General features: G+C 48.0%; 12 protein-coding genes across 12 annotated transcripts; 4 read left to right on the top strand and 8 right to left on the bottom strand.

Moving 5' to 3' along the window:
• Nucleotides 1-591: 591 nt before the first annotated feature.
• On the bottom strand, nt 592-1,606 carry BT62DRAFT_996204 (uncharacterized protein). Its single transcript, XM_043190571.1, has 3 exons — nt 1,376-1,606; nt 709-1,343; nt 592-672 (listed from the first exon to the last, which is right to left on the bottom strand). Exons 1-2 carry the CDS (start codon nt 1,586-1,588, stop codon nt 741-743), a joined length of 816 nt encoding a protein of 271 aa, XP_043036550.1. The 5' UTR covers nt 1,589-1,606; the 3' UTR covers nt 592-672; nt 709-740.
• Nucleotides 1,607-1,813: 207 nt separating this feature from the next.
• Nucleotides 1,814-2,725, top strand: BT62DRAFT_1009651 (uncharacterized protein; the record flags this gene model as incomplete). Its single annotated transcript, XM_043177576.1, has 4 exons — nt 1,814-1,898; nt 1,958-2,070; nt 2,128-2,293; nt 2,367-2,725. The coding sequence occupies 4 exons, from the start codon at nt 1,814-1,816 to the stop codon at nt 2,723-2,725; spliced, it is 723 nt and encodes a 240-aa protein (XP_043036549.1).
• A 172-nt stretch (nt 2,726-2,897) lies between these two features.
• Nucleotides 2,898-3,650, bottom strand: BT62DRAFT_904411 (RNA-binding domain-containing protein; the record flags this gene model as incomplete). Its single annotated transcript, XM_043183565.1, has 1 exon — nt 2,898-3,650. A coding segment is annotated over one exon (753 nt), but the record flags the coding sequence as incomplete, so codon positions are not given.
• Nucleotides 3,651-4,341: 691 nt separating this feature from the next.
• On the bottom strand, nt 4,342-5,941 carry BT62DRAFT_935366 (uncharacterized protein). The gene is made up of 5 exons (XM_043186925.1): nt 5,568-5,941; nt 5,459-5,517; nt 5,317-5,401; nt 5,218-5,259; nt 4,342-5,161 (listed from the first exon to the last, which is right to left on the bottom strand). The coding sequence occupies exons 1-5, from the start codon at nt 5,800-5,802 to the stop codon at nt 4,560-4,562; spliced, it is 1,023 nt and encodes a 340-aa protein (XP_043036547.1). The 5' UTR covers nt 5,803-5,941; the 3' UTR covers nt 4,342-4,559.
• Nucleotides 5,942-5,995: 54 nt separating this feature from the next.
• BT62DRAFT_935365 (HSP20-like chaperone) lies at nt 5,996-6,744 on the bottom strand. Its single transcript, XM_043186924.1, has 2 exons — nt 6,323-6,744; nt 5,996-6,267 (listed from the first exon to the last, which is right to left on the bottom strand). Exons 1-2 carry the CDS (start codon nt 6,663-6,665, stop codon nt 6,074-6,076), a joined length of 537 nt encoding a protein of 178 aa, XP_043036546.1. The 5' UTR covers nt 6,666-6,744; the 3' UTR covers nt 5,996-6,073.
• A 107-nt stretch (nt 6,745-6,851) lies between these two features.
• BT62DRAFT_935364 (uncharacterized protein) lies at nt 6,852-8,114 on the top strand. The gene is made up of 2 exons (XM_043186923.1): nt 6,852-7,639; nt 7,697-8,114. The coding sequence occupies exons 1-2, from the start codon at nt 6,875-6,877 to the stop codon at nt 7,790-7,792; spliced, it is 861 nt and encodes a 286-aa protein (XP_043036545.1). The 5' UTR covers nt 6,852-6,874; the 3' UTR covers nt 7,793-8,114.
• A 264-nt stretch (nt 8,115-8,378) lies between these two features.
• On the bottom strand, nt 8,379-9,907 carry BT62DRAFT_935363 (uncharacterized protein). Its single transcript, XM_043186922.1, has 7 exons — nt 9,750-9,907; nt 9,472-9,694; nt 9,352-9,416; nt 8,979-9,294; nt 8,889-8,924; nt 8,638-8,830; nt 8,379-8,588 (listed from the first exon to the last, which is right to left on the bottom strand). The coding sequence occupies exons 1-7, from the start codon at nt 9,793-9,795 to the stop codon at nt 8,493-8,495; spliced, it is 975 nt and encodes a 324-aa protein (XP_043036544.1). The 5' UTR covers nt 9,796-9,907; the 3' UTR covers nt 8,379-8,492.
• Nucleotides 9,908-9,988: 81 nt separating this feature from the next.
• Nucleotides 9,989-11,369, bottom strand: BT62DRAFT_953939 (Translin; the record flags this gene model as incomplete). The annotated part of the gene is made up of 7 exons (XM_043188285.1): nt 9,989-10,450; nt 10,499-10,571; nt 10,622-10,717; nt 10,771-10,850; nt 10,901-11,113; nt 11,166-11,256; nt 11,307-11,369. 7 exons carry the CDS (start codon nt 11,367-11,369, stop codon nt 10,392-10,394), a joined length of 675 nt encoding a protein of 224 aa, XP_043036543.1. The 3' UTR covers nt 9,989-10,391.
• Nucleotides 11,370-11,465: 96 nt separating this feature from the next.
• BT62DRAFT_953934 (uncharacterized protein) lies at nt 11,466-18,173 on the top strand. Its single transcript, XM_043188284.1, has 11 exons — nt 11,466-11,902; nt 11,959-12,584; nt 12,637-12,959; nt 13,008-15,472; nt 15,528-15,737; nt 15,791-16,562; nt 16,613-16,689; nt 16,740-17,203; nt 17,253-17,392; nt 17,444-17,815; nt 17,865-18,173. Exons 1-11 carry the CDS (start codon nt 11,577-11,579, stop codon nt 17,922-17,924), a joined length of 5,835 nt encoding a protein of 1,944 aa, XP_043036542.1. The 5' UTR covers nt 11,466-11,576; the 3' UTR covers nt 17,925-18,173.
• Nucleotides 18,067-19,927, bottom strand: BT62DRAFT_982216 (MFS general substrate transporter; the record flags this gene model as incomplete). The annotated part of the gene is made up of 8 exons (XM_043189661.1): nt 18,067-18,291; nt 18,347-18,435; nt 18,486-18,591; nt 18,627-19,016; nt 19,061-19,121; nt 19,182-19,317; nt 19,680-19,769; nt 19,828-19,927. The coding sequence occupies 8 exons, from the start codon at nt 19,925-19,927 to the stop codon at nt 18,067-18,069; spliced, it is 1,197 nt and encodes a 398-aa protein (XP_043036541.1).
• A 1,292-nt stretch (nt 19,928-21,219) lies between these two features.
• BT62DRAFT_922161 (ribosomal protein L6) lies at nt 21,220-21,890 on the bottom strand (the record flags this gene model as incomplete). The annotated part of the gene is made up of 2 exons (XM_043184384.1): nt 21,220-21,273; nt 21,321-21,890. 2 exons carry the CDS (start codon nt 21,888-21,890, stop codon nt 21,220-21,222), a joined length of 624 nt encoding a protein of 207 aa, XP_043036540.1.
• Nucleotides 21,891-21,991: 101 nt separating this feature from the next.
• On the top strand, nt 21,992-22,887 carry BT62DRAFT_972796 (V-type ATPase; the record flags this gene model as incomplete). The annotated part of the gene is made up of 7 exons (XM_043189088.1): nt 21,992-22,052; nt 22,100-22,108; nt 22,162-22,244; nt 22,302-22,377; nt 22,426-22,538; nt 22,594-22,679; nt 22,739-22,887. The coding sequence occupies 7 exons, from the start codon at nt 21,992-21,994 to the stop codon at nt 22,791-22,793; spliced, it is 483 nt and encodes a 160-aa protein (XP_043036539.1). The 3' UTR covers nt 22,794-22,887.
• Between the last annotated feature and the right edge of the window lie 120 nt (nt 22,888-23,007).

Raw genomic sequence — 23,007 nt, 5'->3', positions numbered from 1 at the left:
CTTCCAACAAAGTTCAGGCATCAGAGCCAGGGATTATCGAGATTAGATATTTGAAGAAAGACCAATGTTCGAGCGCCACCAGACACAATAACAGCCAAGATTCTAGAACGGAAGATTCGAATAAGAGACTCCATATACGGAGAACATGTAGCGCGCCGCCCTTCATTCTTATTCCACTGTAAGTGGCACAGAACTTTCCCTTACTCATGAACCCTTTTACAGAGTTTATGTACTTGGAAAACAGAAATTAATCGACGACCATGAAGGCGACGCAACATTCCTCGATCCTAACGGGCCAAACATTGTAGTCAGAGTAGTACAGTATCATTATGAAATGGATGTTCATTAACATTGACTGTATGAATCATACAAAAAGAATAAAAATATATAAACACCCTCTTCTATGCCCCTCAATAGCTCTTCGAGAAGCCAGGGCAGACCTAGTCGTCGAAAATGATGCCTAAGCTTCTGCTTCGTTATTACAGCAATAATAAATCGGCAATCCTTTCCCTTATCTGCAAAAATATACCATCATCATTCAATTGTGAAAGGCCGGTTTCTAACAAGTAATATCGGCGTGGCTCCACACATGTCCGTACGTGATCGTGACATGATAGTTGCTATATGTATTCCTCTGGCTGGTATGAGCTTGCTCAGACTGCAAATCTAGGGCTTAGCTGATATTGACGAGGTGCGGTAGTGGCAAAGCTTACCTGATATTGTAACCAATGCCTGCACCCTCAACAGTCCGTCCATGGAAGATTACGATATGCAGATGTAGCAACGACTTCCACCAGCGCATCACCAATCCATTCTTCATCTGCATTCCAAGTCCACCCACGTACAACAGCGACGGCCTGCTGTATTTCCCTTTCGCTTTCTTCGTCGTCATCCTCGTCTCCTGAATATTTCCCATAATCACCGTCATATAGGTTATAGAGTGCCAGTTGAGCCAACTCGCTTAACAGCGTCTTCCTCGTGGCATTGTGCCTCTTGTACACGGCTACAGTACGGACAAGAGATGCGTAAGTCGCTGATGCGGTTGGCACATTGAGCGGTACAGACAAAAAATCAAGACCAAAGAGGGGTTGATTGACAGACTCCAGCTCGGAAGGACGAAATGGGCAAAAGGATGATGGGTAGAGTAGGATGAACCGCGCTGGCCCGAGATTAGCTGATAGAGTTATTCTGTGAAGGAGGGCCTTTGCAAATAAGTCTCCTCCTGTGGAAAGATATAGCGGGTCGGGCACAGATAGCGGTAAGCCCATGGAAGTGAGGACTTCTGACGCCTCTTGCAGCTTATCATCGGGAACGATGTAGGAAAAGTTCTGAAGAGGTTTAGACTACAGGGACGATGATAAGAAATAATACTCACAAAAGGAACTAATGGCACATTCATCCGCCTATATAGTAAAGCCCGCCACTCCGTCACGACTATCCCAGCTCTGTTCAACATCCACAGAGAGAAGTCAACCAATGTTTTAGGAGGCAGGGAGAATGGACTGATGTCTCCTTTAGCGTCAGAACTGGGGAACATAATAGTGCGAATGGTGTTGGGCAGAGAAATGTGCGATGGTTGCATAGACATTATCGTGGATTGTGGTCAAGTTCCGAAACCTGTGCCGCCAAGAATCATGTGGACTTTGAAAGCACGTGAAAGCGGAAATATCAGCCCGATGATGGCTGTGCTAGAACTCCTCTCTTCGTCTTTTGCCATTGTTCGACATTATCAACCATCCTCATGGCGCCCAAAGAAATCCACATAACTACCAGCCTTGACTCACAAGAACATGCAGCAATAACACTCTCCAGTATGTTGACCGACCTCACTATTCGTCATGCCTACATCGGTGGGTTTGCTTGGCGTCTCCTTGGTAGTGAACGATACACAGAGATAGGTGGAAAAAAGGTCTCTTTAAATAATTGACTGACAGTTCTTGTGTTAGATACGATATAGATATTTTGATAGAAATCCCCAAAAACGCCTTGGACCTTTCGACTCTGCGAGAGAAAGTATCAGAGATTGACAAACGATTCATGGAGAACATTCTTAAGTTTTATTTCATTGAGGTATCTCAATCACCTGTACAATATCTACATCTGGTCTGACAAATTGGCTCTATACAGGACTTGGATGCATTCTCTGACGACCGAGAAGTTACCGTCAAGTCCAGTCCAAAGTTCACCGGAATTGAACTTCTTTCCCGGAGCAAGAGCAACGTCCTTATCGAGACACTTTCAGCTGGAACTCTTGGTCTCCCAGATTCAGTAGATCATGTCTACAACATACCATGTATTGTTTCCTCCGAAACGAGCAAGTGCTTCCCTCTCTATATTGTCTTGTTCTTCTCACAGTCAAATTTTAGCTTTACCCATCCTCCATCCCACCATTTTAATCCTCACCAAACTCCAGCGCTGGTGCCAGATCTACAAATCTCTCCGTCCCAAAACCTTGAAGAAAGCACTCACCGATTCGTTTGATATTGATTACCTCATAGGGTGGCTGAGTCGAAACGGTATGCTCATTGCATTTGACGATTACGAGGCAAAAAATACACCGAAAGAAAAACTTGTTCGTTACGTCAGGACGTATTGGGAGCACAAAGACACTGAAGAAGAAAAAGAGGTCATGGCTCAGCTTGAAGAAGTCTTGAACGACGCGGACAAGGCAATATTCTTAGCCTCTGCCAGTCCCAAAGCCTCAGACAACACAGACATCGGGTAGTTTGTATTGATGGTCCATCCAACTTCCTTTCTGTATCACTTCGTATGAATTCACCGAATGTAACCATGTTTCATCCATGTAAATGTCTTAGACATTGGTCATTAACAGCATGAGGACAATGAGGTAGTAAAAAATGAACATAATCAGCATGGATGCAAGATGAAAATCAGGTTTAGAATGTGATCTTTTTGTTTTCGAAAGGCATGATACCGCCTGACCGAGGATTAAATCCTCCTCGTCCGCCCCTTCCACCGCGTCCGCCACGGTCGCCACCAAATCCTCTGCCACCACCACGTCCGCCACGATCACCAAACCCTCTACCGCCGCCGCGTCCACCGCGATCACCAAATCCACGGCCTCCACCTCTTCCACGTCCGCCACCACCAGAAGCATCACGCGGTTGCGAATAGTCAACCCGGATAGTCCTACCAGCGATCTCCTGACCTTGCGCGGCGGTAAATGCTTTCTTCGCATCCTCAATATCCTCAAACTTAACGTATCCAAACCCTTTCATGCGCCCGGTGTCCCGGTCCGTTGGAAGTCGGACGTTCTTCACGCCATACTCGTTGAAGAACTCCCACACGTTGTCCTCGTTCGCATCGAAGCTGAGGTTACCCAAGAAGAGCGTGCTGCTCGGTTCGCTTGTCTCATCACCAAACTTCCTGGCTCGACCAGCCGTGCGATCTGCAGAGGGGGGTTGCGATCTGTCGACGAATATAGCACGTCCGTCGATCTCATGACCAGACATTTCTAGTGCTTTCTCCACTGCGTCTGCCGAGGTGAAGTGTACGTATCCGAATCCACGAGACTTGCCCGTGTTGCGGTCAAGCTGAACGTGGGCAGAAACGACCTCGCCGCATTCAGCGAACTCGGTCGCTAGTCGCTCGTCATCAACACCCCAAGAAAGTTTGCCAACAAAGATGGATTTTGTAGCTTCTTCGTCGGTGGCAGCGAGAGCAACAGCACCATTGGCAAGTTCTATCTTTTTGGAGGCGCAGCGTCATCACCGGTGTAGCTTGTTGCCGCTTCTGATGCAAATTGGGGCAAAAACGAGATGAGGGTAGAGATCTTCATAGTAGACCCCCGTCTCGCCTCGTAGGAAGTGCTATCCAATCCCAACAAGGATTAGAGGAAAGTAGTAACAGGGTTACTCGGTAAGAAGTACCTTGACAGAAACAGCAAAGGCTTGGATCAAGTTGATCATTGTCTTCTTCTCGATGATACTCTCAAGTACAGTCTGCTTCGACCCATCCTGTCTCAATGGTCTATCATTAGGAATATGAATCCAGATCTGACGCAATGTTAACCCTAAGGCGAGGCTTGCTTTGACGACAGAACGTACCATTTGGGTGAGGTTCCGAGACGTGATTGATAAATTTGACCACAACTTTCTCCCATCCTGGTCTCTAACAGCGTGTTAGATAACTAGGAAACAACATCGTGGTCCGCTCGTGTACTGGATACTATGTACTGCGGAGAAGGCCGATCGACCGTATCAGAATGCCTCGAATCTTGTACATAAGGTCAGCGGCGCTACTTGGCGAAGGACGTCTTCATTTGGTTCAAGGAGGGTTTCGGGACTCTGGACTTAAGGCGGCAGCATCATCGAAAACTGTGCGCAAAACTGAGATATATTGTAGAAATGATAAATAGGGTGCTATCCCGTTCTTCTAATAACGATATTACGAACACCACCCTAGTACACAGTTACCTGCTGTCTGTGCAATTACCGACTCTCGTGTACAGTAACCAGTCTAACAAAAAATACAACTACAGCGCCTCAGCAACCTACAGACAAATCTCTAGGGTCTCGTGAGACGGCCAGAAGACCCAACTAGGAATCAGCAGTGGTTCCTCGTATCTCGCTGATATTTTGTCTAGGTTCTGGTGATATTTCTTCGCTTAGCGGGGTTTGTGACTGGCTAGGACGGGGAGAGGCAGATCGTCTCCGACTTTCAGTGACGCTCGGAGTACCTGGCCGTGAAGCATTGGCTCCGTCCACTCGCGGGCAAGTGGGCAGGGGTGAGGTCCCTGCACCTGTTGGATCATGAGGTATGCTTGGTCGTGTCTCCCCAAGTCCGTTCTGCACTTCAGCAGGCTTTTTAGGCCAGTAGTGCCACCATGGCCTGGCATCCAGGAGGAAGTTAGGAATCTCGTTGAAGGTAGACTCGTTATGACTGGAACTTCCGTTAGCCCAGCTGGAGCTGCCATTGCTTTTTTCCCTTCCGTTCGCCATGCGACTCTTGCCCTTGGGTTTGGAAGACACATTCAGAGGTTGGGAGGTTGTAGAGGGAAGTGGTGGGATGACAGGATATGTGTAGTTCACGGTAGATGTAGAAGGTTTGAGAGGAGGAGGTTCTTCGTCAAAAAGTTGCTTCTCCATCTCTTCGCGGAGAAATATAGCATCAGCCAGGGATATGGCTGTAGGGATCGTATCTAGAAGACATGGATTGTTATTTGACTGACGCAAAAGAAGAGGATGCGGAACACGCCTTGCAGAAATCTGAACTCTTGGTATTGAAGAGTCGTAGCAGCTGGATGTATGCACTGTTAGGGTTGCACTCGACTTCACAGCGAGGTCCGATACGCACCCATATCCTGGTACTGCACGGCAGACCGTCGTTCAGAGTTAGCTTGCCGTAGTCCACCCTGGGCGAGTCGTTTTATGAACTCTTCCTGTATAGAAGGTTAACTATTTCTCGGGTCAAAAAATCAGCGACGAAAGACGCATACAGTAGCGATGGACAGTACGAAGAGGGCCTCCTTCGATAATGACAGACTCCCCGTCACTCCTGATTACTGTCCAGCGAACAAACCGAGACAGAGAATGAAACATACACACCGTCCGCCGATATGATATTTTCCAACTTCGTACCGGGCAAAAGAGTCTGTCCAACTGGTCTGCTGCTCCGAGCACCGCTCATGGTGTCGTTCGCGGAGGCTGAAGCGCCGTTGACATCAGGCTCGTCAAGACCCTCTGTATCAGAATCGAGCTGGTCGACTTCTGCCTCGACATCTGAATCAACGAGGATCAGCTCAGCCGGAAGAAGAGGAATAGGAGGGTGGTGGGAGGCCATGGGGACAGTAGCAGACAGAATTTTGGGTGGTGGATGAGGAAAGACCGGAAGGAGGAAGGACGGAAAAAGCGACACGTTACAAAGGCGGGAGATCAAAATACTGGCCCAGTGAAAATCTGGTCCACGCGACGTAGGGCGGTAAGCCGACATCCCAAATCCGTTTTCGCCGTTTTCGCTCCGACCTGAGGATCACGCGTTGCATGAGTGGGGAAATACAGATTTTGGGATACAAAGGATACTACTATACAAGTATACTACAAAAAACAATGTTCTACTGCACAGGTACGACTACGCTGGCCTTGTCTTCGGCCTTTGGAATGGTCACGGTCAAAACACCATCCTTGAGCTGTGCAGAAACACCGTTACTGTCGACTAGACGGGGCAGCCAGACGGTACGAGTAAATGAAGAATTACTCCAGAACTGCCTTTCAGCAGAAATTTGGTTGGGAGCATCGGTTTTAGTGACTACAAACGCAATATTATCAGCCAAGTGAAAACATTGTAAACTAAGAAGACATGCCTTCTGTAGAAGACGCTTGTTCGCCTTCAGAGGCTTGCGTTGGCTCCAGTTCCGGTGCTTTGCTCACTACCTTTCCCTCGATAGTAAGGCTGCGACCTCCTTCGCCAATTCGAACCTCGACGTTCTCCTTCGCGACACCAGGAAGATCAGCTTCAACGACATACTTGTTGCCCTGCTCTGTCACATCAACAGCAGGTCGGCCAAAACCTGGGGATGAGAAAAAGGGGTCATCGAAGAAAGGGTGAGACCTCAAGGAATATGAGGTAGGAGCACGAGTGATAGGCTCCTCGAGCATTCGGAAGAGAGGGCGGAATTCACGAAACAGCTGTCTAGTGATAGACATTTTGGGGACAATATTGCTGTCTGAAAACACGGAAATCTCTCTCTTTTATACCTCACCGGACTCACAAATACGGCATTTCTAGCACACAAAACGAGAACATACTGGAACCCCCCAGTGACGAATGGGTGACGTCACCAAGATGCCGAGCGCCAGCGTAATTAAAGCCAAACTCAAGCACAGCTTCCAATTTCGTCCTTCAAGTAACAATCATGGCTGCTTCAGCTTTCTCTGTACTTCCCCGATATCTTCAGCGTCGAATCGACAAGGTGTACACTTCCACTGCAAATTCCCTTCATCTCATCGAGGCCCCACCTTTGAAGAAGAACAAACAAATTGCATCTCCTAGTTCGTCCGGAGGCGGCGGATTTCTTGTCGAGGATGTCCTAATCGAAGCAGAAGATGAGATAGACGCGTCTCAAATTCCTAATATTCCAATTTCATCCATTCCATCTGCTCTGCAACTCCTTGACCTGCCTCCCGATGACGAACAAGTCTTGACCATATTTCGCCAAGCTGCATCGGGTTGGGATGAGGGTGCAATTGTGTCCACAGAATTGTCTGTCAGTTTGGATGACTGGCGCGCTGTTTGTGCCATCTTGCTCGAACACTATGCCCAAGAATATACAGATAGCGATGGAGACGCGATCTCCCGTCCAGTCAGTGATCCAGGGAGTGACTATCAGGCGGTGGACGTTGATATGGAGGAATCAGATAATGCTTCAGATGATGACTATCTGGACTCAGCCCCATCGCGTCGGCGCACACGTACTGCTGCCCGTGCGTGCGACTCGGACTCTGATTCGGATTCTACGAAGCCCAAACAGTTGACCGAAAGACAAAAGCAAACTTGCCTAGAAACTTTTGCGCTCTTTTTCCCTAACGCTACGCCTGAGGACTTGCCCCGCCAGAAAATAATGACCGGCGACATCCAACGTGTCGCAAAATTGCTCAATGAAAAACTGAAAGCTGAAGAGGTATATTCCTTCCGGTCCTGCTTTTCTTCCGTCATTCTTATACATTGGATACATAAGATTATCGAAATGCTCGAAAATTTCTCTTCTGCGCCGGACAAGTCAATGACTTTGGCAGATTTTGAGTGTATGATGATTACTGCAAAGTTGGCGTAGTCGGCCCTATCTACACGTTGTATTACAGCTTGCCTAGTACTAGAGGTGTTCAGACTTCACACGCAGGAAGCAAGGCGAAAAGAGACGGAGCTGAAATGCAGGATGACATCACGAGCGATGGATGGAGTACGACGAAAGTTCTCCAAAAATCCCTAACGGCAGGATCATTTTCTTCCAATCCAACAGTCATGGCAAGGTCTTGCTCGAAATCTGAACCAGGCGGCGTTTGAGTAGTAGAGCGCCATACAGCTATCGTGACAAAACGCGTCTGAGCTTTCGCCTTCCAGTCGAAACCTATTGCCCACACGGACTTCCCACAGTCGGTAATACTGCAGGCGCTAAGGTTGCGGCTCGAGGCTCCTTCTTTCTTGTATAATCAGATATTGATGCTTATGCTAGATACACCTTCAGCGCCAAGTTGGAGGGTGGCAGGAACCACGTTATGAATCAAAGTTTTCGGGTGAAACAGCATTTACTGATGGTTCCCTCCTGGGCAACTCTCAAAGCCATAGATGATACACTAGAATTATTCCTCTCTTCTGACGAACTCACACTTACATATAAACACTTTAAGAGTCTTTCGGTCCAGATATTTACACCAGGGGCCCAACAACGCCATTGGCCCATCAAATTCCAAAAAAGGGTATCCTACCTACAATGATGATACAATGCAACATAAATCGTAAAACTGTAAATAATCCTAATCCTTAGGAAACTCGACGACGTATTGCGCACTTATTATTTGAGATTGCTCTTCGTCGTCTTCGAATTTTAGCTCGTAGGTGGGCAAATACGACTGAGTGGATGAGTCAATTAGACGTCATCTCATCAGAAAGAGAACACACCCGTCCGGTTGGTTGCATGTCCCGGGGAGGAGTAACTACCTCAGCCCGGTAGAAACAGCTTGTGTCAGGATAAAGGGCCAGCACGATAGTTCCCTTGCCGTACTCGGGACACACGGAGATACTCTCCGGGGTCCCTGTAGGTGCATTTGGATCCGGGAGAGGAATAATCGATTTCAGCGTCGTAGGGTACGTCCTAGTTTGGGGAAGGCAAGTGAGAGATAGTGGGCCAAGGGAGCCGCAATGTCACTTACTCTGTATTCTCGTCGTCGACATCTCGGACTTCATACCTAAGAACGAGAGATTCATGAGCTCCAGTCAAGTCCTACCAATTGGGGGCATACTTGTGCTTGTCGGCGTTAATACACCTCGTGATGACAGCAAGTATCCAATCGCTCTGGTCAGCGTCTTTGATAGGTTTAGGAGGAGGGTGAAACGCAATAGTTCGGCCTTCTCGAAGGGGTAATTGTCGGGCTATACCCTCCCTGCGGGTTTTCTCACGGGAAACGGCGACCGAGAGCGGGGTTCCAGCAGAGTTCCGAGGCGGTAGAGTAATTGAAACACCACGCGTAGTGCCAGACGCGGGAGGAACACCTGCTGGGGTAGGAGTCGAAGACGGTGACGGACCTCTATTAGGCCGCTTATTTCGTTTGTCCGCGGCTGTGCTCATATTTTTCGGTGGAGTGGCTAACGGCTATAGGTGAAACAAGAACTTACCGGTTTCTGTAGCTTGCCTCAGAGCAATGAGTATACCAATCTGATCTAGGGTTTGGTCGATCGCTCTGGAAAACCAAGGGTGAATAACGAGCATGAAAGAGTCCTCAAAAATCTACCTACTTGACTTCATTATTAGATGCTGTTTCTATATCCTTTAGTCCTGTGTTCAGTTTTTTATATATCGTCTTGACACCGTCCAGACCCTCGGACGGCACAGTGTCGTCACTTGGCCACGCGGAGATCAGCCGGTTCACACGACCGATTGTTTCTGCAGTGGCAGGATTGGTGTATATACTGGACAGCGTTAACAAAGACGTTCTGGCGTGGTTCCAGAACTCAATTTCTGAACGCGCATTTTAGTGGCAGCTTAAATCAGTTACTTTTTTGAGGCAACCTACCTTCGGAAGCGGCAGGGCGCGTTGCTACGCCTCGCTTTCTATCCATGAAATACTCGCTATGAGACCGTTATGCAGCCTGAGTCTCGTGGATAGCGCATCAAGTGAAAACGAAGTACGTTTGATCACTTGGTAGAGAACAGCGTTACGTGAACGTTCAGGTTGCCCGATTGGGTATTTAAACTCCGCAAACCCTTGTTTTTCTTGGAAGGCCAAACACAATTGATGACGCATGAAGTACACTAGTTCGAACCCGAGCCGTTGCAAATTACCAAGTGAAACCCTGAACATTCCAGAAAATGTATGAAGATGGATGCATCATTGGTGGTAATTCATCAGGTTCGTGAAGAAATTTTCAATGAAGTATGGAAGTCTCTGTGACTGCCATTCAGACTGGTTGGCGACTCGTACATCGTGCAGATGACCATGATCAGGGCCCTGGCTCGTCCGAGTAATGGGTACCATCTTACCCCTTAGACGACACACCTTCCGGGCGTCACGTATAGTAAGTGACTAGTCTGTTACTGGGAAGCCTGATCACCCGAGAGTCGTGGTAGAAACTAGGAGATAAAACAAAGACCCACTACAAGCGCCAGGGAAAGAAAACGGAGAACAGACTACGGATTGAAACAAAAGTATCGTAACTCAACCAGACGGTGGGTCCGGAGGTTGCGCCAGCTTCCGTAAGGAAACGTCGTAAACGACTGGGTGGGCTGTAAGCAATGGATATGAGACTGAAGATCGAAGCACACCTTCTTCAACCTTCTTCATATCATATTTTAGACTGTCGAACCTCCGACGCAGTTGGTCGTTTTTCAGATTTAGCTGTGGAGAAACATGATCAGGATGCAAGCATGAGGGAAAGCAGGCACTACCATTGTAAATCCGGCGAATATATCTTTCACGAAGATAGATATTCTGACTGGCTCCTGGAAATTACCTAAAGTGACTGCATTGACAGCCAATCGCGACTTGGAGTGACAGTCAGTTGACACGGATTGTTGAAGACAAACCACATCCTCACCAACTCGTTCACAAGCGTAATTAGCCCGTGTAAATAGTCCTCAATGGGCAGGGTGAAACGATCTTTCCATTCATCAAGGACTATACGAAACGTCGGCTAATGTGTTCTGCCGAATACAAAAATGACTCACTTCCAAGGGCTTCGGATGTCGACGCCAGTGAGATCAAGGTTCCCTTGGATAGATATTCCAAGAAAGCGGCTACAAAAACGCTGGTTCGAAGTGAATTTGTCCACATGTCTTTCCATCTCCAAAATTGGTTGGGAGGGACAAGGTCCGCTAAAGCAGTGTGTGGGGCATTGGTACTTCTGAGGACAAGATACACGCTATCTACCAACCCGGCAACTAGAATCGGATGAGGTCGAAAAGTACATTGGAAGAATATCAGATGCTGCACCTTGGGAATACGGAATCGAATGGACTTTGTTGAGCATCCCAACCATCGTACGCGCTTTCTTGTCGAGATCGACAACTTGTTCCTTGATTTTCTAGGAAAGTATTGTGGCAAGTCCAGACCGCCAGAGGCATCTAATTTCACCTCTCGAAGTTGGGCTTCATGGTCTAGCGCCGTATTTAGATTCTCCAAATCGTGAGGATCCATGGTCGCAGATTGATGTTAATGTCTCTGAATAAATTACTAGAATAAATAATATTGAATTTCAGAAACCCTGCGTTCACGTGCACGCGCGCAAAATTACTCGCGACTCTCACTGCCAGTACCACCTTCGCTCCCTTTCTATGCCGGAAGCAACGTTGACGACGCCATAGCTATTTTACAGCGTCCTCTCTTCATTCTTGTTCGTTTATCATGGCTGGGGCCATTTCAGCGACGCAGGTCCAAAATGTCCTCGACAAACTTCGCGATAGTCCCGTCGACAGCAACAACCTCGGCGACAACGTCCTGGGTCCGGTATACAACTACCTCATGGGCGTGTCTAAGGATGGGGAAGATATCCATTGGTTTTGTGGTCGGGCCACTACTACCACCATCGCAGCTGCAACTTTCCTCATCAGACTATTCGCGTATACCAGCCCCTTAGTGCTGACTTGGAAGGAAAGACTATCTGTGTGCGTGATGAGGTGTGCCGATTGTGCTTGTGGACTGGAGCGGGCAAAATATTCTTCCAGGACTACGTGAGCTCGCTTACATTGCCTTGATTCGCGACTGGCATTTCTAACTTGACAACTAGGTATCTCGCTGCGTTTACCGAGGAAACAAAAGAGGCTTTCTTCTCTAAATTTGAGCAATGGGAGCTCCAATCTGTTTTGGACAATTTGTCTGGTATGGGGATTACTGCAGGACCAGCTGCCACTCCGAAGTTGCTGTCCAATGTACCCGTTGGCGTCGTTTATCGCATAGTTGCCAATCTCGCTATCTTCCAAGATGATGCTATTCTCGAAATCATCGATAAGCATACCCCAGAGGAACCCTTGGCCGGCTGGCCAAATGACCCTTTTCCTCCGGGCATGTTTATTCTGCTTATGCATCGGAATTTACGTGTTCGTCAGTGGGCAAAAGCCCAATTTGCCAGATGTTCACAGATTCCATTGTCAAAAGAATCTTTCAGTGGACCATATCATCGTGTTTTGGACATCCTCGCACACGTCTTCTCAGGCAATACAGATCTCGTTCCCGGGACATTATCCAAAGTCTCCAAAGCACTGCTCGATACGCTTTCATCTGATAACTCAACTCGTTGGGATGGATTCATTCACGCACTACGGTTGATACCCCCCGAGGAACTGCTCTACGTGACCTCACAAAATATCGATATGCGCCGTCTTGTCGTTAGGCACTTGTCTGACCGAGGACCTGGTTAGTAGTGTTTTGCATTCAATCAAACCCTTATGTCAACATTGCGCTCTAGAATTCGTAGTCATTCTGCGTTGTTTCACCCTTGTTATGAAGCGACTAGGCGTTAGGTTATGGCTTGGCGAGGGTCCTGAATATCCACAAGTCATATTCGATTCAGTCAAGGACAACGACATAGGAATGACTCGATTGCTTGAAGAGTGTCCTAAAGAGAGGAACATGTGGTTTCTTTCGTGGTTTGTGGAATACCTTTCATTGATACATGACACGGCCATATATGCGCAAGTCGTTGCCAAAATGGCCAACTATGTATGTGAAGAGCTCCAAGTAGAACGTTTTGGAGATGCCCGTCCATTAGTGATGTCGTTAGCCGCCAAGGTGAGCATTCAATTAGTTACACGTTGCGTTCCTTCACCATCATTCTAGTTTCTCAAGTCGCAGAAGAAGGACGATCATCACGTAGCGATAACAAATGTTCTGGGAATACACGCTGAGACTTTGGTGTCCGTGGCCTTCTCCAGTTTGTACGCCGGGGTGGAATGGAAGGGGGCCCGCACAGACACACAAGATCTGATTACAGTCATCATGAGTCAGGATCTGTCCGGCATATTCAATGCTGTGTCAAGTCTTGCTCAAGCCTTAGCCTCCAAAAAAGCGCGGTCAAACTTTGCGTCGCTGGATCTCAGACATTCCATATGGAAGAGAACATTTGCTGCTTTGCAGATCAATTACGATGAAGGAATCGTAGTCATTTTGCCCGTTATGGCCCAAGTCGCCCATTTGGATCGCATGAATGAAGCTGCGTTTCGTAAAGTTGCGAGCATCTCAAGAGGTTCGAATCTTCTGTCAGAAGTAAACACATTTCTGGCTGCCGTCAAAACAGATTTTCTTGCTTCCATTTCAAACTATTCTGATCGGAACTCCTCATCGTCTGCTCTCGAAGTTCTTCAGCGACCGGGGATCGTCAAGAGTGTTGTTAAGCTGATGCTCTCTCCCGTAGAAGACCTGCAGTTAGCTGGACAGACCGTGGTGGGCCTGGCGTTTGATGCTGATGTACGTATGGACTGTTTCCGCGCTCTGCTAGGAAATCATCCAGATGCGACGTTGGAAGGAATCCTTGAATACCTGTCGACTTTCAGAGACCATTCGTATACCGTCCCCGAGACGTGCAGTCAGTCGAAGTCGCTCGTCCGTTGCTTGACCGATATCATGGAGGTTTTGTGCGCAACTCCGAACGGGCTTCTCAACAATGCCCGCTTCTTACGTTCCTCCGATCCTCAGGGTCCCGCGTCACAGTTACCGTGGCTCTGGACCTCCATGAACCAAACATTAGCGCTCATTTTTAAGCGTACACCTTTATGGGCACGATATTATGACAACGAAGAGATGATTGTCTGGATGCGGGATGCCCTCATCTTTGGGCGCGAAATGCTAGCAGAGCGCGGTGCATTCGAATCGGCGGCAAGCACCATTATTACACGGTTGCAGAGCAGTATAACCAAACGGATGTTGAACGACATGCAGCAAATTTTGACGGAACTGACGCGCTGGTTACGCCTCACGGATGAAGAACTCTTGCATCAATCGTTTACTCTCATTGAATCTCTTTTTATCTGCTTCAAGGAGAACAAAGTCGCTCCCCAGAAGGACGTCGTTGATAGGTTGAAGCGGTATCTGAAAGAGGCACGGGAAAGTAATACACCGGATAGTCCTCGCACTCGTCTGTCACCGAGTAAGCTCAGCAAGCTACAAGCTATCCTCGTTTCTTTCGAGGATGAAAAAGAGAAAGAGACAGAAATTGTACCGGTTGTTCCTAAGCCGGAGCCTATCCTTATCTCCACTGACGACGACGACGACGATGATGACGACGTGGAGGTCGTAGAGAAATGGGAACTCAAGAACAAAGGGAAATCTGTCAAGGCCATACGCAGTGATGGCAAAAATCTTGCCAAAGCAGCCCTTCCTTCGCGTTCAACTTCCACAAAGCCTTCCAAGCCTTTCAAGCCCCCAAAATCATCCTATTTCAGCGAGAAAGACCAACTACTACTGGACCAAACTGTTGCCATCCCAAAATTCCGCAGACCGAGTGGTTCTACCTCACTGGCCGGCTCATCGAAGCTCCCTCCCGCACGCCCCAGCGACGGTTCCACGAATGGAGGCTCTTCTAGAGCCACCACTGTTTCTCGAAATGACTCAGAGTCTAGCGAGGAAGAGAGCGAGGAAGAGTCTCAAGGCGCTATTTTACGTTCTATGGCTGACAAGAAGAAAGCTCTGAGCCAGCTGCCGAAGATACGGAAAGTACCCGAACGCCGTCAAATCAAAACCATTGATGTAGCAACTGGAAAGAACGCCATGGAAGAACGGCTGAGACAGCAGCGCGAAGCAGATGCACAGCGGCGATTGTCCGCGAGGATGAATCCTGATGTATCAGGGCTTCATCGTGCTCTTCTGTCGTGGGATTACAGCCATCAAGGACCTATTCCTCCGGGCGAAAATCTACGGCCGATGCGTGTACCAGACAACTTCACCGATTCTGCGCATTACGGAAGAATCTTTGAGCCTCTCCTGTTACACGAGTTGTGGGCCCAAATCGAAGATACCAAGCAGAATGCTCTCGAGTTCTATTCCTGTACCATCAGTGCAAGAAGCCACAGTGACACCTGGGTCGATATTGAAGTTGCTGTCCAGGAAGGAGTTCAGAAGGACTGGTACTTAATGGACAGTGACGTCATTCTTCTCCAAAGCCGTGAAAGCAACAAATCCATCATGGCCAAAGCGAGTGGCTCGAAGCAAAGCAGTTCTGGCCTCGCTTGTCGACTTCGTATTGTGGCCGACGGAAACGATCATGGACTCCAAATTAACACTATCTGGAAGCTTGCCAAGTTGTTCAGGTATCTACTGACTGTGGGAATTATTTTGCTACTCCTAACTGGTATTGTCTTTCAGCTTAAGCACCATTCATCGCGAATATTCTGCTCTCGTCACTCTTCCTTACTACGATAATGTTGACACTATACTGTGGCCTCAGCTTGCCCCTCCGCCGTCAGTGGACCCTAAGGACATCCAACGGACAATGCAAATGTATCGAGTCAATGAACCTCAAGCCGCTGCTATTGAGAGCGCTTTGAAGACTAAAGGATTTGTTCTGATTCAAGGGTCTGTTTATATTGTTTTTCTATCTTCCTCTGAGACTGATATCTTTGCTGCAGACCCCCGGGCACTGGGAAAACGTCCACGATCTGCGGTCTTATTGCTGCTTCTATATCTCGGCGACCACGACCAATTACCCATCCTGGAAAACCACCACCTCTCGTCCCAAAGATCCTTTTATGTGCCCCGTCTAACGCTGCCATCGATGAGATTGTTTATCGCCTCAAAGAGGGTTATCGAGGATCACAGAAAACCCCTATGCCTATCAAAGTCGTGCGTACGGGCGCCATAAATTCTATATCGCCGATGGTGAAAGACGCATCATTGGATGCTTTGGTAGACGAGAAGTTGGGTAACAAGGCACAGCCGCTGAAGGATATGGAAAACCAGCTAGCTGCACTTCAGACGGAGCTGGCAAACATCAAAGCGCAGAAGACCCTCAAGCAAACAGAGTTGGACTCAGTGAGCGATAATGTGGCCAGAAAACATAGCTTGGACGGAGAAATCCGTGAATTGAACAATCGTCGAACGGCCATATCGCAGCGGTTGGACAGCGTCAAGGATCAAGGACGTTCGGATTCGAGGTTAATGGATACCAATCGACGTAGAGCTACAGATGAGGTCATGGCTGAAGTTGATGTCATATGTACCACCTTGAGCGGTGCAGGCCACAGGGACATGGCACAGCAGATGGATTTTGATATGGTCATCATCGATGAAGCTGCCCAAGCCATAGAACTGAGCTCCTTGATCCCGTTGAAGTATCGGTGTACAAGATGTGTGATGGTAGGAGATCCCCAGCAGCTACCACCCACCGTGCTGTCGACAGAAGTCAGCATTCAAGTTACTTTTCTCAGAGCTGGAGCTGATTGATTTGACAGGCGACCAAGTACATGTATAACCAGTCTCTCTTTGTTCGTCTTCAGCGGTCGAGACCGGAAGCCGTTCATCTTCTCAGGTAAGGGCCTTGCTCTCCTGATAAGTTAATCTGATTCATGTCATCTGCAGCATACAATACCGGATGCACCCTGAGATAAGCCGTCTTCCCAGTCGCCTATTCTACAATGGCCGTCTTCTTGATGGCCCATCGATGGACAAAAATACCTTTCAACCATGGCACAAATCGTCAAAATTCGGTGTGTACAAATTCTTCAACGTCGCCAATTCGAGAGAGGAGGGCGCTAGGGGAAAGACTTACAAGAATGTTTCTGAGGCACGAGTTGTCCGTGCTTTGTACAATCGGTTAATAAAGCAGTTCAAGGATAAGGAGGACCTTCGGGTGGGCATCATAACTCCTTACCGGGGCCAAGTCCTCGAGCTGCGTAGGCTATTTGAAGAGGAGTTTGGGAGAGAGATATCGAACAAGGTAGCTTTCAACACGGTCGACGGCTTTCAGGGACAAGAGAAGGATGTGATCATACTTTCGTGTGTGAGGGCCGGGCCGGGGGTAATGAGCGTAGGTTTTTTGGCTGGTACGTTCGCATCACTTTATTTTGAAATGCCTGTATGAACTCTCGACAGATGTAAGACGAATGAATGTTGCGCTAACTCGAGCCAAATCCAGTGTCTTCATTGTGGGACATGCGCCGACCCTCGAGAGGAGCGACGGGTTCTGGACGCAGATTGTAATCGATGCTCGAGATAGGAACTGTTTTATTGATGTACAGTTGCTTTCCTCTTCTACGTATCTGAAGCTAATGTATATTCAACAGGCTGATGTAAATTACTTTACTTCGCCGGACACCGAACAACAGCAAAGCACCCTGGTCCAGAAGAAGTCTTCTTCGAAAGCCCTAGCCGCTTTAGCACCAGCGATCCCATCGAACTTGGTGACTCCTCAGCAACTCAAGGCTGCTGTAGACCGGTCGTCAACATTCAAAAGCTCTAGTCAGGTTGCGGGAAGTGAAACTGAACTATCCAAAGGTATTAAGCGGAAAGTATCTAGCACTGAAATGCCGCCTCCAACCCAACCGCAACCACTGCACCAGTCACGATCATCTCCTTATGATGAAGGGCCTCCGAAACCTCCACCTCACAACAAGAAGAAGAAGAAGAAAGAGACCTCAATATTCATTCCAAAGAAGGCACGCACCGTGTCCAAACTACTGTTGTCTTTCACTGATAAATCTATAGCGGCGTGGGGACGATAATCACGGGGCAGGACCATCGGCAAATAGACCGAGGTTGAATTAGATTCTCTTCATTTGCACTGCATCATCTGGTTTCACTTCCCATTATCATTGGACACGCGCACATAATTTATTGGCTTTTGTTATAGCTGTCGACATTTCGTCTAATTTCATCTATTGCATAGTTAATACCCTTCCTAGTACATCTAAGTACGCCTGTATTCATTCTTCAGCACCTCCGATGCCCTGGTTAATCTTCGAACACGAAAAGTGAGGCCAATTTTTAACTCTAAAAACACCAGCGGAGCCATTGAAACATAGATGCATCCAAATATTACAAACGTCAAATCAACCCATAGCCCAGATTTTTGATGGCTTTCTCTTGGAATGCGACTAGAATGGCAGCGAACCGCTGAGCGAAAGAAATTGGTCTAAGGCAAATATCGATGAGCAAGAGAGCGTACAATGACGGATCAGACGACATACACAAGCAGTTACTGCAGAGCTCTGGTCGGGGACGAGATCAATCATGAGTGTCGTTGTAGTATCTAGCACGCAAATGGAAGAAAATCCGACTATACATCGTGAGCAAGGTCCTAGCACTGATGCGAAACAGAAAACGCACGGGCAATCTGGAATAACAATGGTCCGGCCAAAGAGACTGATCTGTCGATGCACCAGCCCCAACCGAAAATACACGCTGAGAACAGAAAAACCGTGAATGGTGTTCCCTGTAGTCGAGCGTGTCCTCTGTGACTTCACGGACAGCTCTGGCGCGACTGCGACGACATTCCATATCCAGCAGTTTCCCGTTAATGATCGTACCACCCACCAGGCCTAATCCATCGAGTAAGTAGCACAGCCAATATTGGCACTGTTGAGAAAAAGGATATTGGATTGTATAGGCATTGGAGAGGGTTCTTGATATGCGGTATTGCATGGCAAATATTACGCTTGTGAGGAAAGTCGCTACGACTACATCGGCATTCAGGAAGAGTAAAAACGGATTCCGGAACGGTTTGGGGCGAGGTTTCTGCACGAGCTGGGAGTCCTCAGTCATGCGCCCCTTCCCGACAACAGGAAGCAAAGCTCGATAAATGAATGAAGGTCGGATGCTCCCGTTACCCACAATGCAGGGTAACGTTTCTGGTAGAAACTTGTATACATTGCCAGGAAAATCTTTACCAAGAGTCAGAGTACATACCCCAGAATGACGAGCATCGAGACGGAGGAGAATATCGTTAAAAACCAGAAGATTGCGCTGTGAAGGACATTGTTATTCCGAATCAGATATATAAAATAAGTGCACTAAATAATGTACCGCCAGCCAAGATATTGGGAAAGTAGACCTCCGACGACGGGGCCAATGCCGGGAGAAAGCATAGGACCTACGTTGAATGCACCAAAAAATGTGCCGCGGTTGGCCCTGATAGTTATGTCAGCGATCACACCAGCACCTAAATGAGATTCAGTGTGTTGAGATTTGAACTGTATCCAGAGTACATGCTTGTAAGACCTTTAGTCTTTGGGTTACAAACTCCTGAGAAGTTCCCCCATTGACTTCTCGTATTTATACTAGACTACTCCTTTTCTAGTAGTTTCTACCTAATTCCTTCAATTTCCCTCGGATTCCTTCCTTACTCAGCATGCCGGAATGCCGGATTGCTCGAACTCTCTCGCAGATTCCAACACAGTGCATCAGTCTGAGGGATGTAAACGGTTCCCCAACCTAGCGCAAACGTTCCAGTACACCCCGCGGACTGAATGCATCGTAGCAGCAACAGAAGCTAGAACGCGTCCGTAGGTGTCAGGGCAAGACCGATACAAGAGATAATCAATATAGCAAAGCATAAATTAATGGATGGTCTTCGACCGAATCTATCTGAAAATGGACCCCATAGCATAGGATCTGGAAAATGCTAAATCAACGAGCAACTCACGCGGATATTTCAATGAGAAGGACTTACAGACAGCTTGAGTTACCAGAAAAATGGTCAAAGTCGGGTTCAATCGATCAGTTGGTTCGTGGAAGATCTGGGTCAAGCGAGGAATCGCAGGGAAGTACATCGTAGCCGGAAAGGGACTATTTGAAAAGGGTCAGAGTTATTAATATTTACGTGAAGACAGATGAACAGACCTCGGGAAGCCGGCCAAGGCTATACTCCCGGCGATAAACCAAGCTCTTTATACAAGTAGATCGAGATTTCAGTGGCCCGGACCTCAGACTTTGGTGGTAAGTCATTCGGAGATCCCTTGGCCTCGATATCAGAGTCCAGTTTATCCTGCGACATGATGGAAGGTAATGAATCCATCGAGCATCAACCGTTGCGCCTTTATAAGTATGATATGAAGTATCGGGCGTCAGGAACGACGACCAGGTAGTAGGTACAGTCGGGACGGATATAGGATGTACCAAAGTTGAAATGGAAATGATGAGTGATGTTTATCTTTCACCAATCAAGATTTTCTCTCTTTTCACGACTGCATTGAGGGTGCGAACTGGGTCGAGTTTACAAGATATCAGCCCTTTCCAGAACCCAGTGTTTGACACTTACGGAGAAACATACTTGCGCCTGTTGAACCCCTACCGCCATAGCAGTACCTGGGTGTAGGCACGCCGATAGTAATCCTGTCGTCCTTCCCGTGCTCCCAAGGTACGTTCAAAGATGCTTCTGTCATTTCCATACGTTTTCAACTTTGAGCTCCCTTGGTTGCCGTTGGCTTCTTGATGGATGAAATGGGACTTGAAACGAGCTTACATACCGTCTGTCTTTCACCGAGAGAAGTAATTTAGAGGTGCAGAAACTTATGATAAAAGGTTGTCTCGTGCGACTCAAGATTCAAAGTCCAATGAACCTCTTTAGCCTTTAAATGCACGCGCAAGCACAGTTCTCAGGACGTAATAGATTTGATGAACTGCAGGGTTCGGGTCTGCCGTTTCCATCATGAAAATAAGTTTGGTTGTAGGTCTGTAATTCCGTGAGATAGTGTCCAGTCAAATAGGGGTCTGTGTTCCCAGCCATGATCCTTCTTGAATCCGTCTTGTTTGGTCCACACTGTACCAAGATATTTTAATGCGACTTCAAAAAAGAGCTCTACTAAATACCGGTCGGTTCCTGTCTTCTTGCGGGCTGCTCGCAAGACATGGTCTATTCAAAGAAGGACTTCCGAAACTTGTGATTGCCAGCGAGTTTGGAACCCAGTAGTCAAAAAAGGGATGAGCATATAGGCAGCCTTTGCGATGTTACCGTAAGACAACGGCTAGTCCTTTGAAGTCGAGTCGAAATATTGACAACGGATTCAATATCGAATTATGAAACTAATTTCGTATGGAGAGAGAAGATGGCGTCTCGAAGAGATTACTTTTTCTTAACTGCCTTCATCCTCATCGTCTCACGGCCAATAAATATTCCCTACAAAAAAATCAGTACGAGCGTAGACCAGATAGACGGACACCAACCTTGCCCTTATACGGTTCCGGCGGCCTGTAGCTCCTCACTTTGGCAGCAAACAGTCCCAGTTCATGTTTATCCGTGGCCTTCAGTACAATCTTCGTCGGTGCGGGTACCTCTGCTTGTATATGCGGCGGCACCGGCACGTACACCGTATGAGAGTATCCTAGTTTCATGTTGAACCTCCTCCCGCTACCCCCATCCATTGTCCCCCGTGGGTCTTCTTCCATAGCGGCCCGATACCCAACGCCGACGAGGTAAAGTAGAACTTGGAAACCTTCCGTGATGCCAGTGATGGCGTTGGCTATCAGCGTGCGCGTCGTGCCCCACATCGCGCGCTGCCTTTTTTCGTCGTGGTCGGCAATAGAGACGGTGAGACTGGGTGCGGCAGGGTCCTTGCTGGGGGTAAGGGTGATAAACGGATGGAGTGTAATGGAGGCTTGCCCGAGCGGGCCGGTGACGGTGAGAGCGTCGAGTGTCTGGGAATATGCTACACTGGGAGGAATGGATATAGGTGTCTTCCCTATCCGGGAGAAGGCGGTGGTGGTGGTGCTGAATGCTCGACGCGCGACGTTCATCGCGACGCCGGACAGAGGAATAGCGGGGACGGTCCAGCCAAATACAGCCAATGTCAGGAGGAAAGGATCCAGCCAAGCACCACCATCGCGTCTCCTCCGTCATGTCCGTGTGTCCACCGTATGCGCCATTCTTTGGCTTCGCTGGCGTCGCCTCAGCCGTGAGTAATTCTTATTTTGTTTGTGTCTTGGCGTTGACGTCCTTTAGATGATATTCAGCAGTACGTGTATCTCCGCTAACATGGCGACACCCAATTCTCAGCGTACTGTCTAGCCGTCGGTGCTGCCTTTGGAACAGCAAAAGCTGGGATTGGAATTGCAGGTCTCGGTACTTTCAAGCCTGAACTCATAATGAAGGTGCTTTGGTCGCTAGGCACTCGGCGAATTTGTTTCCTGACGAGCTGCATCATCTAGTCCCTTATACCAGTCGTCATGTCTGGAATTATTGCCGTGTATGGACTTGTGGTGTCCGTGCTAATATCGGGGGATAGTGGGTATGCGTCTGCTGATGTTGTACACGTCGACTGATTTCTCGTAGTGAAACCGAATGGGTACCCCCTCTTTGCCGGGTTCGTTCACCTCGGCGCCGGTCTCGCTTGTGGATTCACAGGCCTTACAGCTGGCTATGCCATTGGGATTGTTGGGGATTCTGTGCGTTCCTGTGTCCTTCTCCACGTCATTCTACTCATTGTGTCTTTTGAGGCAGTGTGTACGAGCATATGTTCACGAATCCAGAGTGTTTGTTTCCATGGTTTTGATACTCATTTTTGCAGAAGTGTTAGGATTGTACGGGTACGTAGCCAATCTCTTCTGTCCCTCGTCTCGTGGCATCTGATGACTTGGTTCGACAGACTAATCGTAGCACTAATCATGAACTCCAAGGCATCATCACTCGATATATGCTGAGAAAACAACTCTCCGCCGTACACTGTGGACGTGTACATATAGTTTTGGATTCTTTAGTTCTAATGATGATACCACGTTTGCCTACATCTCTGACATTCTCCTGCGACTCTTTGAAAACCAACGTTGAACTTGCGCGGTCCGAGGCCAGCATTGGGTCAGCCATCACTTTCGTGATACACTACAAAGTCAATACAACAAACCTTTCTCGCGGACG

Source organism: Guyanagaster necrorhizus, assembly GCF_019112545.1.
Source record: "Guyanagaster necrorhizus MCA 3950 unplaced genomic scaffold BT62scaffold_25, whole genome shotgun sequence".
NCBI lineage: Eukaryota > Fungi > Basidiomycota > Agaricomycetes > Agaricales > Physalacriaceae > Guyanagaster > Guyanagaster necrorhizus.
Note: the sequence above shows the minus strand (reverse complement) of the source record. Positions and strands in the feature narration are given on the sequence as shown.